The 18,294-nt window shown below is 39.4% G+C and overlaps 1 protein-coding gene across 2 annotated transcripts in view; it reads right to left on the reverse strand.

Annotated features, from left to right (window-relative positions):
* Positions 1-5,969: 5,969 nt before the first annotated feature.
* The window catches only part of MINDY3 (MINDY lysine 48 deubiquitinase 3), a 59,081-nt gene continuing 46,756 nt past the window's right edge, over positions 5,970-18,294 (reverse strand). For both annotated transcript variants that reach the window (XM_078859967.1, XM_078859962.1), the window contains 4 exons: positions 16,358-16,430; positions 10,594-10,681; positions 9,937-10,008; positions 5,970-9,665 (listed from right to left, as the gene is read on the reverse strand). In XM_078859967.1, the coding sequence (XP_078716093.1) occupies positions 9,516-9,665; positions 9,937-10,008; positions 10,594-10,681; positions 16,358-16,430 (383 nt within the window). In that variant the 3' untranslated portion in view covers positions 5,970-9,515. The remainder of the gene's footprint in view (positions 9,666-9,936; positions 10,009-10,593; positions 10,682-16,357; positions 16,431-18,294) is intronic.

The following is an 18,294-nucleotide window of genomic DNA, read 5'->3' on the forward strand; positions in this document are numbered from 1 at the left end:
CAGGCGTTAGGTGGGGCTTGCTAAGCATGCGAACGTCATGGGATGCACATGTGCTGTTCGTGTGGGCGGGAAATGTTTCTTAAACTCCGTCCTCGCGGTTTTTACATGTGCACATTCATGAATTACTACTCGCATGCGAACTTCAAGATGTTCATTCTATTAGTGATAGTCATGCTTTCCAACCGTGTATCATTCCACTGCTAGATCTTGGTGGCTCATTGGCCATATTGTACCGCACGAGCCGGAGAGGGTTGATCTCTGATGGCCGGGTTCAGTACACAATGCGCTAACCACAACGCCGCCGCTCCTATGAATCCATTCAGGTTTGTGTAGGTGTATGCTCCGCTTAAATCAGGAAAGAGCTTATTTGAGATAAGTTCCGTTCTTTGGTTCTTTCGGTAAAGTCACGTAGGTATGAAATATAAAATAAATTATGAAATTTATTGATTTAATTTATTGAATATTTTATACCTACGTGACTTTACCGAAAGAACCAAAGAGTATGGATCCCTGCAGTCACGAAAACTTCAAATGTAGAAAGTTCCGTTCTGTGCAGGATATGCCGTGAATGTAGTTGTGTCTAATAAGATGCTGCTATTGTCAGATTTAGGAATGTAAAACAGGTAAAGGTGTAGCCCTGAAAATACTTGCTCCCGCCACTGCTTTCGGAAGGGAACCTATACGGCTGTGACCAGGGAGCACATGTGCCTACTCTTTAGCATAATGCTATTTATGTTTTGAAAAACCACCATATGGTTTTTAATGAGCCATCATTTGAAACGGACCCTAACATGGCTTACTAAATGAAGGACGCAGTACATCGAACTCTAAATGATCTGCATCATGAAAATATGCGATGAATTGTTGTATAGAACGGAGTCTATGCGGTGCATTGGGTACAAGACTATCGCAGCTGCAAGCGATCATGGTCATTATTTTTTCAGAAATCCCACCTGAAGGAATGGCCTTCATGTTTGAAATTTGTGTAAAATGCATAACAATAACCAGCTGTCCAATTACAGTGTCCAATCACAATATTAGACAGGTCCAATGAATGTATCAATTGCAACTTGATTAAACAGGTTATGTCAGTGCTGAGCTCTAACCAAATAATTTACTTCGGAGCAAGTTGTGGTCAAAATGTTGTCACTGCAGCACATTTTCATAATAACATATGTTTATACTATTCGTGCGTTATGTTGTTTCTAAGAAAGTACATAAAGTAGCATGGTTAAATCATGGGCAACCGAATATTCTCAGAACATTGACGTTAGTGGTAAAACAAATACATGCGAATGGGTTTCGTATGGTGCTCGCAATGTGTTGAAGATGCCGTCTTCTGTGTGTACGGCTCAGCGATAGCGCCCCCACTTGGTAAACGTAACGTGAACTCACAATGATATTGTAAACGCCTGCAGCGGTATCGAGTCACTCTTTTCATATCTATAGTTTTGCCAGGTATGTCGACCACTTAATCAGTTACGTATGATACAATGTCATTATCATTCCTGTATTCTTGACTCAGCTGTTATTCCACGCCACCCTCTAAATTCACTGGTGTTTAATTAGTAACATTACTCATCTTCACTGTCACTTCTGAGTTGTAGTAATTCCACGTTCGTATGTGTTGTTGAACTTATTTCACACCATACGTAGCCAACCGTGTTACTTAGAGGCGGTAACCATATTGACGGTAGGATGACTACTGTTGGTGTCCCACCAAATGATTGACCACCAGGTGCTGATTATTTAACCGACACCAAGAGGATGATGTTGATCAGGCAGGGCGTTGGCAGGCCCCTGCCACACTATGTTTATATGATAAGCATGAGCACGTTTTTATTTTAAACGGGACAACATTTAAAAGTGACATCAAGACTGAAATTTAAAATTCCAATGTGGCCATAACTCCAAATTTAGGTCTAAGCCTCGTGGTTCTGGCTCCCTCGTTTAAATAACAACACAGCATCCTCTGCTTTAATAAAAGTGAACTCCCTTTGGCCTGAGTGGAGGGTGTCAGGGCAATATTACCCAGACAGGAATCCCCAGCTTTGAAAAAAAAGTCTGAAAAAGAAGCGAATGACACATTAGTCATCGTGGTCTCACGATGCGCAGACGGGTGGGTGCCCCGGTTAGGGCAGACGCTCGGCCGACAATAAACACTTCGCGGCGATGAGCGATGAAGAGCAGAGAGTCATCGTGCCCTCTCTGCTCTCCGGGGAGGCGTCCTCTGACCATGGCACCACGATTGCGTCCTTGTTGGTGAGTGACTCTGTGCGTGAAAGTGTTCGCGCGCACCAATTATGGAATTCAACTGTGCAAGGTTAATGCTGGTGGAATCCCATATATTTGTTTTATTGAAAGGACATTCTGTCTCCATTTCCATTTACTGCGTCATGACCACTTGGTACATTTGCCTTGGTAACCCATTCCATGTTTTACTGTTGCTGCTAATATTAAACGTAAAACAAAGTTAACTAAAGAACGGATCCAATTGTCAATGGTTAACAGCTGAGTCATTTCTGCTGGGATTATTATCAAGGCGTACGACTAAACAGTGGACGTTAAAGATCATAAAATAGTGCGTGCCTGTCATAGCACAAATAGTTGCAACTACAGTACTTGAAATTACTGTATATGCATTGAGTATTTTGTTCTTCATACAAATTCATAGTGGCATTAAAACACAAACGTAACTCAATAAGTTTAACATGCGTAAAGCATTGTTGAACAGCTATAGGGATTGTGTCTGGAATAAGCAGCTATGACCATAAAATCACATGTGTATTCTTCATACAGGCATTTGAAGTAATGTTTTTAATTTTACCGAGTGATCGTTATGAATAGCAGAGGCCATGGGAACAATTGAGAGCGTGCGTGCCCTCCCAGTCTGTGGCGGTAGTTTATGGTAGGGAACACACAGAGGGGCATGAAATCGGAGAGGTGAGCAGGCGCAAGCCGGTGACAGTGGTCGTGCAGTGTCAGAGGACAGCTTCCAGGGCAACGATGCGAGTTGTGGATGCGCACGTTGATGGGAAACGAGAAAAAAAACAGCGGACGCTCTGACACACATCTGGCAGACAATAGAGGATGACGCGCCGTCATCCTGCGACTGCCAGAACAAACGCACATGTCCTACACATGCTGGGAAATTGTCACATTCTGTCCACGGTCAAAGTACAGACCAGCACTTTGTTGCTACAATGATGTACGAGAACAATGGAATTCTTGCAATTTTCGGATGAGTGCCGAATGGTATGCAAATTTTGATTGTAAAATTGTACGCCTCATCGAGGAACTAATGAGAAAAATGTTTAGATGTCTATCTACAGACTGTTGTGATAGAACAAGGACTGTGTATTCATATTAATGCTTGAGTAAGTCAGTGCTTGCATGATTTGGTGTGGGTACATGCAACTAGTGACTATAATTGGTGGCATTTATCTCTGAAGAAATCTACGAACATTTACCCCTCTGATTTGAACAAATTATTTTCCGTATAATAATTATACAATTTGATATTTTGTAGTTGGATTCTCTTCACCTTTAAAAAACACAGAGAAACATGGGCTACGACTGGGAAAAATGGGGTTACATTACAAATAAGAAACCAAGACGGAACACACTTTACCGCATTATTAGCAAAGCTTGTGTTATAAATGAAATACATACTAGGCTGCTTCAGGAAATAGTCACTCTTTAGGGTAGAAAGACACTTAATGCATAAGATTTTTATTTCAATGTACTTTACTCGGTTACTTTGAGCATTATGGTTTATGATATACTATACATTTCACACTGGTCTCTGCCATAAAAATGCGGCATTTCCATCAATGACTTACGACTGCCAAAGGCGATAAGTAAGGTCCACACTTGCTTTTTTAGCGGGTTAATGTTGGGAATAAAACATTCGTGATGTTTCAGTCAAGATGTTTAGAACAGGTCCGTAAATGTGACAGAATTTCCTTAGAAAGGCAGAGGGGTTCATGGAAATTGCACCAAATAAACTCCACACTTATCATTCATCGTAGTTTTGTTTGCTGGCAGGGTTTATCTTATACAGTAATTAAGTAAAACAAATACTCGGTAACACATCTCTCTCATTTTGAAATGTAAATGAATTACATGCATATATTAATACAGCAGCCATGACAAGTTTCCGCAAAATAACACTTTAACGTTTTGTAGATATTAATTGTGCACGTGAATGTCTTTGCATTTATTAAAATGTAAATATGTTCCTGAGTATCTGTGTATCACCGCAGAATAACACATTCCTGCGGAGGGAGCTGGTAGGAACGTTGTATTGCTCGGTCAATGGCCAGGGTCAACGGCGGTGTGGTGTATTCCGCAAATATGCCCGACTGTGAGGGCGGGCACAAGCCGGCGTGAGTAGGTTAAACGTTGAGTTTTATAAGGGCACCACGGGGTGACCAGCCCCTCCCCACCCAGCCCCACCCCTCCCACCCCCCACCCTCCCCACCCAGCCCCTCCTCACCCTCCCCACCCAGCCCCACCCCTCCCACCCCCCACCCTCCCCACCCAGCCCCTCCCTGCACGACGGACGGACACAATAATCACGTTGGCTGGTGTAACCAGGAGGTTCCTACCAGTATAACTATGCTGCTTAAATTGTACAATGCTTTGTACCACTTGTTTTTTTTATCTTCGGTTTCCACTTAAGAGAGTATATCCATCGGCTCTCAAATGACACGAAGGTCTGCGTTAATATATGAAACCTAATTGTATTGCCTAATATATTTAATCTGCCTCCTTACAATTGACCCGATAGGCCTATAATTAAAAGTTAATTTTAATTTGGAATTTGTACATGACTGAGAGCACTTGAATATATTTTCCAAATGCGTTTTCTTTGAGTGTATACAATGTACAGGCTGTTTCAGGGATATTATCATGTATTTAGTACTTGGTAACATACACCACTTGATTTATTTACGCACCTTAAAAGGCAAGCGTTATAATACATTATTTCAGTTTGGAAAATAATTCGTTGGCTAAGAATGTTTAACCACTATTTTACCCAGTGTGCATGACCAAGTGCCACTTGGAGGTAAATAATTATGAGTTGTAAGGGCTATTTTCGTGATACATTTTTTGTTAAAGGAAATGTACCAGTGCCACTTTTAGACGCCCGTGCAGGTGTGGCTGTACTTTGTTTAAGCACACATGCACACTCTTAATGGCTGGCAATACTTGGGCCAACTTCCTTCTAAAACACATAATTTCCACGCGTAATTTTTAAAATATACAGTACCACAAGCGAACACGTTTCCAATGCAATCAAAGCTAATGTACGCTTGTATAGCATGCTCATTTAAATAATGCACATCTACCACCTGATGCTGGGAATGTTCAAGGCCTGTGGGAGATTAATGTGGGTGCTACCGTAAGTCCAGCATGAACAGCTGTTCTTTTCCAGTGCCTAATTAGAATAGGAACAATCCAGATTCAAATGCGAGTCGGCCGCAATGGGCCGGTCTACCGAAGTCCTCTTAAAGCAAATGCCACCAATATGGTACCTGAAAATGAAACCTGCAAGAATCTACAAGTACATGTTATAACATTAAGTGTCTTCAGTTAGCTTTTGTGCATTGTCTGCAGCAGTCTAATCTCACCATAAGAAAAGCACATGACCCAGACTGAAATGTATACTTAAAAAACCTCATTATCCCAACTGTGAAACAACCTTACTGCCGCAATTATCTCCACGCTGCTTTGATAACATAAAATATTTTGTTCCATTTCATTTGTCAATGTCTGGTTACCTGATCCATCTCACAGCAGGCGATATACAGGGACTAATTGGCATTTTTTCGGACATATTGGCTTAACTTAAATTTCATCTTGACATGCACTGATTAAACGTGCCAATTATTATTCTGCCATGATTATTTGCATAACTCGCAATTTTCAGACCTAAACGTAAATAAAACCATCAGAAATGTTCATCCATGAACACTGCTTTTATTAAACACAAAAGTTGCTCCACTTGTGATGGCAAAACATGTGCAAACACATTACTTAAGGACAAAAATATATATACATAAAACACAGATAAATATATGCGCTGTGGGAATTTAAATTAGCAATTAAGACGATGCAAGTCACACTTGTACCTAATTCTGGTTGCATCCTTCTGAGCAATGTTAAACACATTTCCTGGATGACGAGCTCATACTTATTTAATATTAATTTAATTTTACGGTGTCCTTGAGACTGCCCCCCACCAAGAAAATGTGGAAGTTACACCAGCTCAAAGCAACCAATGGAGATGACCCACCACCGCATCGCTCGTTTTAAGAGCAGGGAGACTTCGAGTCGTTCATATGTGCTCAGCCAAATGTAGATGATTGATTTGTAGATGATTGATTTGTAGATTGAAAAAAATTGCGAGCAAACGAGACTGCTTGTTTATCAAGGCTTTGATGATATACAGTGCCTCTCAAATGATTCATAATAGGGTCAACATCTGTTCTGCTGAAACAAAAAAATGTGTGAAGAGTTAAGCCTGGGGGAGAACAATACTCAAATCAGTGCTGGTCACAAAACATGTATGGTTTATTGGTGAAAAAACGAAGGCTGCAGCTTAATATGCTCAAATGAGGTGACTGCACACACACTTTCTGTTAACCTCTATTGCTGTGCGACACTTACATTGTAACGAAAGCATTTTTTAAGCATTTAAAACAAGGGCAGGGAACCTTTTTCTGCCAAGGGCCATTTGGATATTTATAACATCATTCGCGGGCCATACAAAATTATCAACTTAAAAATTAGCCCGTTATATTTGGTCAAACATTTAATTAACTCACCCCTAATGCGATGGCTGGAACTGCTTGTCTTTGGTGAGGCGTGTGATGTTAGCTGGTATTGATGATGTTGCTACTCGCAACTGCTTTTCCAGGTTTGCTCCTAGATTTATTGAATTTCGAGTCCCGCCTGCGGTTGCCTTGGCAGGGCCACATCAAATGATTTTGCGGGCCTTGTACGGCCCGCGGGCCGGACGTTCCCCACCCCTGATTTTAAAACTATGTACTTGCCGTTCTAATTTTATAATGGCCTGAAATTCAAATTAATGCACAAAGTGTAATTTTAGAATATGCTTCAACTCTGTAGCCGTCAAATGCGTGTAAACACATACATTGGGCCACTATTCTCAAATCACTTGAAATACCTTCCATTTCATTGTTATTACTAAATGTATGTGTATAAACTAATACTTGCTTAAATTAAAGCAAAACATCCATTGACAAACTCAACATATAACGCCTTATTAAACCAGTTTCTTATTCAATGGGTGTTTCAGTGAAGTGTTATACTATCCCAAAATGCTTCTCATATTTTACTGATGACAGTCATTAAAGTAAGGATTTGTAACTCTGAATCGCCATACACCACCACATTCCATTTTACAGCTGCTAAAGCCAATTACGTTAAGTAAAAATACACCTGGGCCATGCCAGAAGCGAAAGGCAGGCAAAGGCATAGTTGATTTCACTGAATACACAACACCACGTGTTCATTGGGTGATAGTGTGCCTCTTCGAAAGCACAAAGCAGTGGACTCATAAAACGGTCCAACATTGCAATCACTGCTGGTTTGTTTGATAAGCTACTGAATTCACGGTGTGGTCCATATTTGTACACGACGTCAGCAGGCTATTGACTACTTGCTTTTAACAAACAAATAAAAAAACATCCGATAGCTTGCTTACTGGTTTTCTTGTTCTTTTAGTTTTTGATACGGATTACAATTGCTCCTTCCTTTACACACATATATAAATACATCAAATCACAAAGGGGAATGCACATGGAATATTCAAGGTATACGTGAATGCGTCAACAGCACGTGAAATAATTACAACAGAGAAGCCAATGCTTGACCCCCTCAGCAGACCACAGCGATGTGCAATCTCACTGTGGGTGAGCGTGTTGTTGCAACACATCTCCTGGGCTGTGCCTATGGCTTGATCCCAAGTCGATATGCATGACGAGCACTTGTGCTTCTCACACAACACTTTCGACCAACCCCACGTGGGGTAGCATCCCAATGACGTTCAACTATAATATAAGCCACTTTGGGTTAATGCACGACACTTGTACGCAAGGCCTCATTTCCGTTGCACACGTGGCACACAGAACAAGGCGTCTCTAGTTAAACGGACTGCAATGCAACTCGGAAATACGCTTTACTAAAATGGTCCGTTAATTTAAAAAAGGGGTATGTATTAACAGGTTTATGGCTGCAAATAGCTTAACCTATATGCATGCCTAACATGCACAAAATGCACAGGCTAAGACAAAGTGTGTTGGTACAGTTTAAATTAACTGCAACATAAAAGGCTTACTCTTGATGAAGGGGTGAAGCATTTGCAAGCAACTTATTTTGTTTTACGCTAAACTGGTATTGAAGATTTGTTTTCAAAACATGTAATTACCTTGTTTTTTGGCTATTTTTAAAAATGATTGTTAATTTCCAGGCTAAGATGGATAGGTAGTGTGGTGGACAGTGGCAGCAATTTCATCAGTGTAGTGTCAATCAAAAAAATACATGTACACATAAAAAACAGAAAATAATCCCTTCAAATTTTCAATAGTCCTGGTGATATTTTTTTCTTCTGATTAAAGCAAAATGTTCCAAAAAAACCTCTAAATAAATATTGAAGCCACAGGTGGTCTTAAAACAACTGGAATATTGTTTCACTACTTATCAAGAAGGTGCTACGTTTGTGTGCCTTCAAATGGAGGGCATAATTATCCCCATCACCTGAACCCTGCCCATGAGGTAGTGGGTGATGCTGGGAGCGGACAAGGGACTGAACACGTGTGTCAAGGCCACAGTGATGGCCTGACACGGAGGCTGATCTATCGTGGAGGGAGTGGGATATTTACCAAGCGCGTCCATATGTTCTGTCCATCATAAGCAGTAAATAAAGTGGGTTAATAGCATTAGTGAGGTCAAGCATGTGCATTTACGCACATTTTTGTTTGTTTTCATTTATAATTCAAGACATTTTACTGATGTTGATGGGTGATTTGGAAGTTAACACTATTACCATGTGACATTGCTTAGCTAGTACTCCTGGAATCCTGGGATAAAATCCTGAGGCCCCCTCAGGTTCTCACGTGTGGTTTTGATGGTCTCAGCTTAGAGTTTTGCACAGCACAAGAAAGAATATTAGGGTTGTACAAGACAGACCATTGAAGATCACCGAATGAAGACCTGCAATGCCACTTGATGGTCGTAACACAGCTTACCGTAAGGTTATATTGTCACAGGGGATTCCAAAATGCCTTACTCTGTGCCGAATAAATGCTTTGTTTTGCCAATATCAACTGGTGAAGAATTCCAAATCAAAATCTTAGTGGAATAAACAGTACCTTCCTGCACTTCTCCTAAAGTTAGAGCTGTCCAAGGTCACTTCTAGGTAGGGAAACCCACTTCAAATACTGCTTTAATGCTTGATAACTCACTGGGCCACACACACACACTGGTTAGTTTAACGAGGGTGCCCGGGCTGTGGACCAGAGCAGCTCGAGATAAGGCCACTTGGTCTGCAGGCAGCTCTTGACGGGCGTGTCGTCTGTGGAGAGGCCGGCCTCATGGAAGCCCATCACCATGGCCGTGCCCTCCGTGTAGCTCACCTATAGGAGGGGAGCATGGAGGCAAAAGAGAACTGTTAAGGTTTCAGACAAATAGAGCACGTACATTTGAAGTTCAAGTGTCTCCATCTCGGATGATGCCAATGTCCAACGATGGCTCGGAGTCACTTTGTAAGAGTTCAAATACTGGTTTGGAGTTGATAGAATCAATACCGCTTTGTGGTGAATCGAACGTTGATGCAATGCCACTGATAACTCCTTAAAAAACAATATTCCACAACTCACATGCGTGGGTTAGATAAAAAATATTTACCTTCTCCTTGGGACAAGAGTGCCGCAGACCATTGTAGTGGTAAACTGTAAATGACTCAGGAATATTCACTTCCTGTAAAAGAGCAAACCTGAATCAGCATGCTGGTGCACACTAACATAATATTTCACTTGGTCGAACACAATGGATGGTAAGGCGATTAATAAAGAACATGGAAGCTACTTTTAGCTTGAATACCTAAATTCCTTGCAACTGAATAGCAGTGCACAGCATGGGATACCAGAAGCAAGACATTCTGTGGTAGCATTCTATGAAATTGCTTGTCACCTTTATTTTACCTCAAGAAATCCCATTCAGTCTTTATTGCAAGGAAAACTTTGAGGGATTATAGTAAGTGAAACACGGCAAAAGTGTACAGTTATAAGGTTTAATCTAGAATGTCATCTTTATAAAGTTTAGCTTAATTGTGAAATTATAAATGTAAATGGAATTATTTGAATCTTTCATGTAATGTTTGAGTGACTGCATTGCAGTTAAAAAAAATATCCCACAAGTTAAACAATCTGGGCAATGATTGTCAAAAAGTGGCATGTTGCTCCTACATCTTAAGAATAAACATTTTGAAATACAGAATCGTCGGTTAATGAATTAATGGGACTGATGTTTAACAGTCCCAATGTAAATTATATTCAATGGTACCTGCTCTGGAAAGAACTCCAAGATAAATGGACCCAGTAGTATCAGCCCCAGGCCCTCGGGGTCCAGCTTTGTCTTCATAATGTTGACACTGTAAATATACAAGCACAGAGAACATTTTTTTCTAGACTTGCAATTGCTTTCCAGCCTTTTCAGAAACTGAACCTAAGTCAATAAGTAAGTACATTTAAACACCATATCATGTACAATAACTATATTATTGTTCATCATAGTAAACATACAAGCACAAACAATGTAACTTTGTGTAACACTATGCAACACGATTTTTGTTCCTGGGTAGTAAGTGTTATTTTCTAATTGCTTATGCCTCAAATGTATAGAAAATGGCTATTATTCCACAAAAACTTTGCTTTTGTGACCAGGACTTTACGTGAAGGAATGACACAAATGCACACGTCTCATTGAAAATATGTACATTTCAAAATATCACTGTCCTGGTCACAAAAGCAAAGTTTGTGGGGAATAATAGCCGTTCTCTGTACTTTTGAGGCATAAGAAATTGGAAAATAACACTTACTACCAAGGAACAAAAAAATTGTTACATAGTGTATAATCAGCCAATACCAAACACAGCACCATAACTGCCATTGTTAACATATTTTTCAACACCAATATTTTTGGAATGTTATCAGTACCAATTTGTCCATGTGTTACTTTGTATGACTAAAGTAGGTACCAGTATCATCATCACGATCCATGGCCAGATAGCCCATACGTGTCCACTGCACATTCCGTCATTTTTTTCCCCCAATATGCTCAAGAATTGTTAGGTCTTCCTCTCCTTCCATGTTCCCAAACAACACACTTTACATTTTCCTGTTGTTGTCCATCCTACATATGTGCCCAAATAGTGGCAGTTTCATTTCTCATCACTGCCTGCATCAGGTCTACTATGCGCAACATTTTTCACACTTCTACATTGGTCACTCTTTGGGTTCAGTTTAGATGCAATACATTTGTAATGGCGATCTTAACTCTGTCAGTCTTTTTCAATGTTCAAGTCTTGCAGGCATACAAAATGGTACTGAACAAGCATATTCTTAAGATTATTCATTTGATTTTGTTGCTGATTCGCTTGCTTCTCCAGGTGATATTTAATCCTACCATTACTCCTTTTCCCTTTGCGATCTTCGCTCTTAGGGTCTTTCGTGAAGTTGTTGTCCCCCATGTCAGTAGACTTCCCAAGTATACAAATTCGTTTACATTGCTGCTTTCTATTACTACTTATTTTCTCAATGTCCTCCCTTTCGAACACCATCGTCTTTGTCTTTTCCACGTTAATCTTCAGTCCTGCATCCTTTCCCGACTTATTCGGCTTATGAACACTTTCCTGCAGTAGTATGCAGCTTTCTTCCATCAGATCTATGTCATCTGCGATTCTCAGGATTTGTATTCTTTCTCCTTGTGGATATTCATGTGCCGTTGACTTTGAACTTTCACCTATATCCTGCAGAATCTGTCAGTCATTTCCCTACTCTGTATAATCTTAATGCTGCCCACGTTATATTTATCTTAGTCAAAATGAATGCTGTCTGGAAATCTATGAGAGTTATAAACCAGCCTATTTCTTTCTCTTTGCTTTCTGTATGAGCTTTCACATTAAGATGTGCTGTACTGTGTTCCTATCTTTCATAAACTATGCTTGTTCATCCGCCAAATAATCCTCAGTATGCGCTTTTAATCGGTTTAATAGTCCTATCTTTAATACCTTCCCCATGTGGCATATTAGTGTGATGGTTCTGTATTATTTTTACGTAGAAGTAATTTTTTTTACAGTTTGTTGTTGTTTACGCCATCTTCCTGGGATTCTGCCCAGCAATTAGCACACATGCAATGTGGGGCAACCATGAAATTCTGTGGGATTATTATCTTGACAGCCATATGCAGATGTTTCCTTCAAACATGTACACTCACAACCTCAGAGCTTTTGCTTGTTTTCAGAAAAGCAACGCTATTGCTTATAGCATCTATTGATGGGCATGCACGAATGAACCTTGTGAATATTAATTTCTGAAGTGTAAAAAGAAAGGATGTGCTGTTAAATGCTTCTCTCTTAGCCCAACTGTTCACCAAATCACTCCAAGCCAGTTACCAAGGAGCTCACAGAGTAAACCCTGCGCTCACCTGTATGTGCGTCAATAGGAAATTGTATCACCAATTGTAGAGTAACAATATAACTTGTGCTATCACTCGCAAGAGGAAGTCTTATCGTTCCAGTGTTATAAGGGCGTTTTATACAAATGTTTTACTTGCAATGCTGACGCTCTCTAGGTGGAAATAGCAGCGCTACAGCACTGCAGAAACCAGTGTCTCCAAGTTCCCCAATCTGCAGTGCAACCGCACAATTAAACGGCATTGCCGCCTCATTTGCCAATGTCATTGTCGTTTGTACCTGCCCAGCATGGTTTAGGTACACCAGGTATTTATTTAGGTAAGCTTTTTGGTAGAGTGCTAGAGGATACAGCCAATGCATATGCTCATGAAGTCAGACCGACATAATTGTATTCACACAAATCTGCTACATTGACTTAACGTGTATTATGTTTAGTTCTATATATTGTGTGATATATGCAAATTGCATATCACAACGATGAGGAACCAGATAGGCTGGAATGCCCAAACGGTATAGTCCTCGATATATAAAGGTGTTTTCAGCCAATACATGTTTTTGCATGTGGGGGAAAAAAAGCTGGAGCACCCACTGAATACCAACGTGTGCGAGAGAGCAACACTATCTCATACAGGAGCGACAGATGATGATATTAGTCCACACTTTGCTGGAGCACATTCTCCTGACAAGCCAGAGTTATGGCACCTTGATGCCCACCATCACCTCTACATTTCTGCATTACAGGCATGCATCACCAATTAAACACATTCTAGATTTGAAGCTTTCGTGACTGCAAGGATTCATGCTCTTTGTTTTTTTCGGTAAAGTCACGTAGGTGAAAAAATAAAATAAATGAAAACTAAATTAAATCACGACGTTTCGGGTGCAACACAAGTGTCCGTCATCAGGTGGGAAAGCATAGTCTGCTGCTAATGCAGACTGTCTGCATCAACGTCGTGATTTAATTTAGTTGTTTTCATTTATTTAATTTAATTTTTTCCCCTACGTGACTTTACCGAAAAAACCAAAGAGAATTAAATACATAGTATAAACTTGTGTATTTTAACGTTAACTATTTGAATATGAACTATATTGCAAATACTAGCTTTTTGTTTACTATTAGTGCGTTTAATTATGTGTTTACTCTCATCAGCATTATCATTGGTCATAATCAATCCACTGCTGAAAGAATGTATCCACAAGACATTGCAGTTTCTCATCGAATGCCGGCACACAATCCGATCACTCCATCTCCTTGGTGGACGTTCACCTCATCTCAGCAGTGTTGGTATGCTCTGATAAAGTTACTCAACTGGTTTTTCCAGTGACATCGATCTTGCTGTTTCCCTTCGAGACGCGAGTTTTTGGCGCTTAAGGGGAACTGGACAATGCTTTTATTTATAGCCTCAATCGTGAATGGGAAAAATCCCAGAAACCAAAACTAACAACTGGTCTCATATCATTACAGTATTCCAGATAACCCTTGATAAGGCAATAAGGAATTCCAATAGACCCTCAAGTTGTGACACGTGCTCTATTGTACCTTGAATGTGAGAAGGAATCTTGATTATTGCATGTGCTAAATCTAAAAATATGTCTCGACTGTTAGGTTACCTATAATAATTCCATGAGAACTTTATTTAAAAGTAATGTTTTTTCTTCACATGTATATAACCGAATCCACTTTTTATCTTGGTCACGACGTGGCTCGGCTGCAAACAGTGAATGTAATTGTGTTCTAGAATGCTGCACTTGCTGCCTGAAATAATTATCAGATGAGGTCACTCACCCCAGTGTCCAGAAGAGTTTATATTTACTGTATCTGGAGGGGAACCACGAGTGTAAACATTATCTGTGCGCAGGTCCTGCAAGGAGCCCCAAGTAATGCTACTTTTACACTCTACAATTGCAAATGAGAACTAAAAACATTCTGGTTTCCATGCTACATTTCACATAGTGGATGACACGTTTTTTTCTTTTCAGGAAGACAGTTTTAAAACTCAGGCTTCCCCACGAGGAAACGGGGCAGATTTGCAGCCATGCAGATTCAAAGAGCCATCTCTGCTGTACTGGAAACCCACCATCTAGTCGGCTGCATCTCACTCTTTTTGCTTCCCTGCTGTGCAGCATAGAAACAATATTCAAGATGCACTTGCAGCCTAATCTACCTAAAGACTTTAATGGAATCACTTCTCGCGTGCAGCAGAGCATGGCCACGCAGGTATGACATTTGGAAACAAAGCATCTGTCAACTCTTAAAATAGCACAGGGCTATGGATGATTACATAACATGTGAATGTGTGACCACCTACAGTAGACTCAAATAATGTGGTTGAAAATTGTAGTGAGATGAGATAAGCGCGTAAAGTTTATAAGTAGCATGGGTGTGGCCATGAACCCAAATATTTACATCCGCAATGGAGCTCTTGGAATGCACTATTCGAGGGGGAATAGTTGTTCAGAAATGCAAAAAATGGCAAAGTTTGTTGTTAAAAGTTTTACTATGTTAGTATAAAAATATCATTATTTATGTCTTCTTTATTTGCCTGTAATTGTGGTATTATTCCAAAATGCAAAAAATAAGATTTTTACTTTTAAAATGTTGCAGTTGAGGATTATTTAAAAGTGTTTCTCTTCATGTCTACAGATAAGTGTTAGGAACAGCTTCATATATATACACCACCTTACATGGGCTTTACACGTGGGTTTAAAATTAATATAGAAGTAACTGTTAAAATATGTTTCAACCCACTTGTTAATCAACAAACGGACGAATGGCATGTTGGTCTCAGGGGTTGTTTGACCATACTTCACCATGCTCGTCAAGTGTGGCTTGCTGGCCCCAAGACTACATAAGTACAATTAATTTCTGTCCATCGTGTTCACGTGATCCCAGGTTGAGATGCCCCATCTTATGAATGTGGACGTGTAAAATTACATTTGTTATCCAAAATCAACTATTGCCACTATGTAATACTTCAATTTCAAATGATCAGCCAAGTCTTACTTTGAATAGACTGCAAATAAATAAAAATGTCTCAGGAAATAACATGTCTGGTGAAGAAACTTTCATAATAAATACAGGAAACACCCATGACTTGCCCCAGAAACCTCAGGGTTAAAACGTGCTCATTGTGTTTCTGAATTGCTAGGATAAATCTGCCAGCAACTGCTTGATGAATTAAAAAATTTAGTAGTCATAGGTTCGAGGCTCAAAGTTTAACCTCACCACATGCATGAACTGAGTCATGAAATATTTTGTTGATTTCGAAATAACTGGTTTCTAAACGCCAATGCTAATTTTACACAACAACGTTTTACAAAGTTAAATGAAAAACATTCCCAAGACTGCCATGGTACTGTTTTTAGATATTTGTATCGTAGCTAACCGGCCTTAACAAATTATTCAAGACATAAATCACACGCGACTAGCTTGATTGATAATATAAAATTAGAATGGAGAGGTAAGTAATGCGTTTCAATCACTGTAATTGATCCAAACACACCCTTGTTTTGTACCTGACAGCACAATCAGGTCATTCACATTGGTAGAAAAAGCATTGTTGGCTCAACCATTTGGCATCAATTGGCAAGCCCACCTGTGTTAACAAAATCCTCTGTATGGAAGTCACTTACTACTCAGGGTCGGCAAAGAGATCCAGGGTTTTCATAAGATCCTCAAGCATAGAGTCCAGGATGAAGCCATTGTCTAAGCGGATTCAAGACACACATCCCAAACAGCATCTTGTTAGGCAAGTAACTATTGGAAAAGTGCAGTGTTAATCAAACATTCAGTATATCTCCCAAATACAGTTGTTGGTAAATGACTAGAGAAAAATAGTCAAGGGTGAATTGACCGAAGATACAGGGTGTTTCGGTAGTTTTTGTGGGAAACAGACACCAATAACGATTACAAATGTACGTGGGTAAACATTAAAACTAGTTGCTAAAATATTAGTTTTGATGTCATGCACCATGAAATGAGACAAACTTGCTTGTTCCAGCTATGCTATTATGCCCTTATTGAAAACCACCAATACTTTTTATTTATCCCATAGATTTAACAACATTCACATAAATGTATTCTCGATGTTTTATACCTAACTGGACTTGTTTTTTCTACCCAAAATCAAAACAAGCCAAAGTTAATTAACTTTTGTTGCAATGCGCACCCAATCTCAGATATTCTTTTTGAAAACACTGGAATAAAAATACTTCACTGAAATGGGAAAAATATGCTTTGTTAAGTCAATATACCTCATTAAAACCAAACAAATGTGACTTTTTGATTGATGCCCACACACATGCACAAATCAAACACATTAAAAAATCTAAGATCAAGCTTGTTTGCACTTTTGAATCCAATGGAGTTTGGATTAGTAGTTTTACTATAGGCTCAATCTGCTGTAGCCTCAAACACAACAGTCATATTTCGATTTAAAGCTTTCGTGACTGCAGGGATTCATCTTCTTGGTTCTTTCGGTAAAGTCACAAATGTAAATACAATAGTGAGAATTGTATTTTATTTTGTTTTATTATTATTTTATTATTTCCCTTCTACGTGACTTTACCGAAAGAACGAAGAAGACACAACAGTCATGTTTTTGTGCTTCTAGTGCATAATGGATCAATATTAGCAGTGTTTATATATATTAAATTGTGTTTTTACGTACATTTATTCCATTTTACAACAATGCACGTATCAGCACAACACACCACTCGAGATGTATGCTTACACAATGGCAAGTCTAGACTTAGTACTTGAACAACTGCATCAAGTAATGGGCAAGGAATTGTCTTTACCACTAAAGTGACTGGCAATGGTGTTAAATTGGACTGAAAATACCTTGAATGGCTTCCTTAAAAAACATTGGTAATGTGAAAGAATATCGCAAAAAACTTTATCAGAACGAAAAAATTGTGCTTAAAATTTTTTGGCAATCAGAAGAACTCATATTTTACAGCACATGCAAAAACATGTGTGTAACATTTACACTAGATATATAATTACAAGCAATCTATTTATAACTTTTCCAACCAATCACAATTACTTAAAACATTTAATTTATTCTAGCGTTTGTTACTAAACGGCTTCATGAAATATTCCCTTTGCTATGTTGATCCTGGGGGCTCTTATGCCCATACTTTATGCAAGGGGCCTGGGATCAGGACAATTCAGTTTGATTCTTATCAATAGAAATTGGGTTCATGTGTGCTCACCATTGTTCAACCCCAAATACATTGCATGCAGCATAAATTCTAATTGGCCATCAGGAAAAAAGAACGTCAATTAGGAGTGCACTGCTGTCGTAGTTCTTGCTGTGGTTGTCCCACCTGATGACAATTGCTTGTGTTGCGATCGAAACGTCGTGATCTATTATTTTTCTACCTACGTCACTTTACCGAAAGAACCAAAGAGTATGGATTCCTGCAGTCACGAAAGCTTCAAATCAAGATAGGAGAGAGTGTGTTTTACAGCACATGCACACACAAATCTAGTGTTTCCTTGCACAATGAGATCACCAGCTTTAAACGCTGATATAGGATACAAACTAGATTTGTCATATGCTCCA

Source organism: Lampetra fluviatilis, chromosome 1 (genome assembly GCF_964198595.1).
Source record: "Lampetra fluviatilis chromosome 1, kcLamFluv1.1, whole genome shotgun sequence".
NCBI lineage: Eukaryota > Metazoa > Chordata > Hyperoartia > Petromyzontiformes > Petromyzontidae > Lampetra > Lampetra fluviatilis.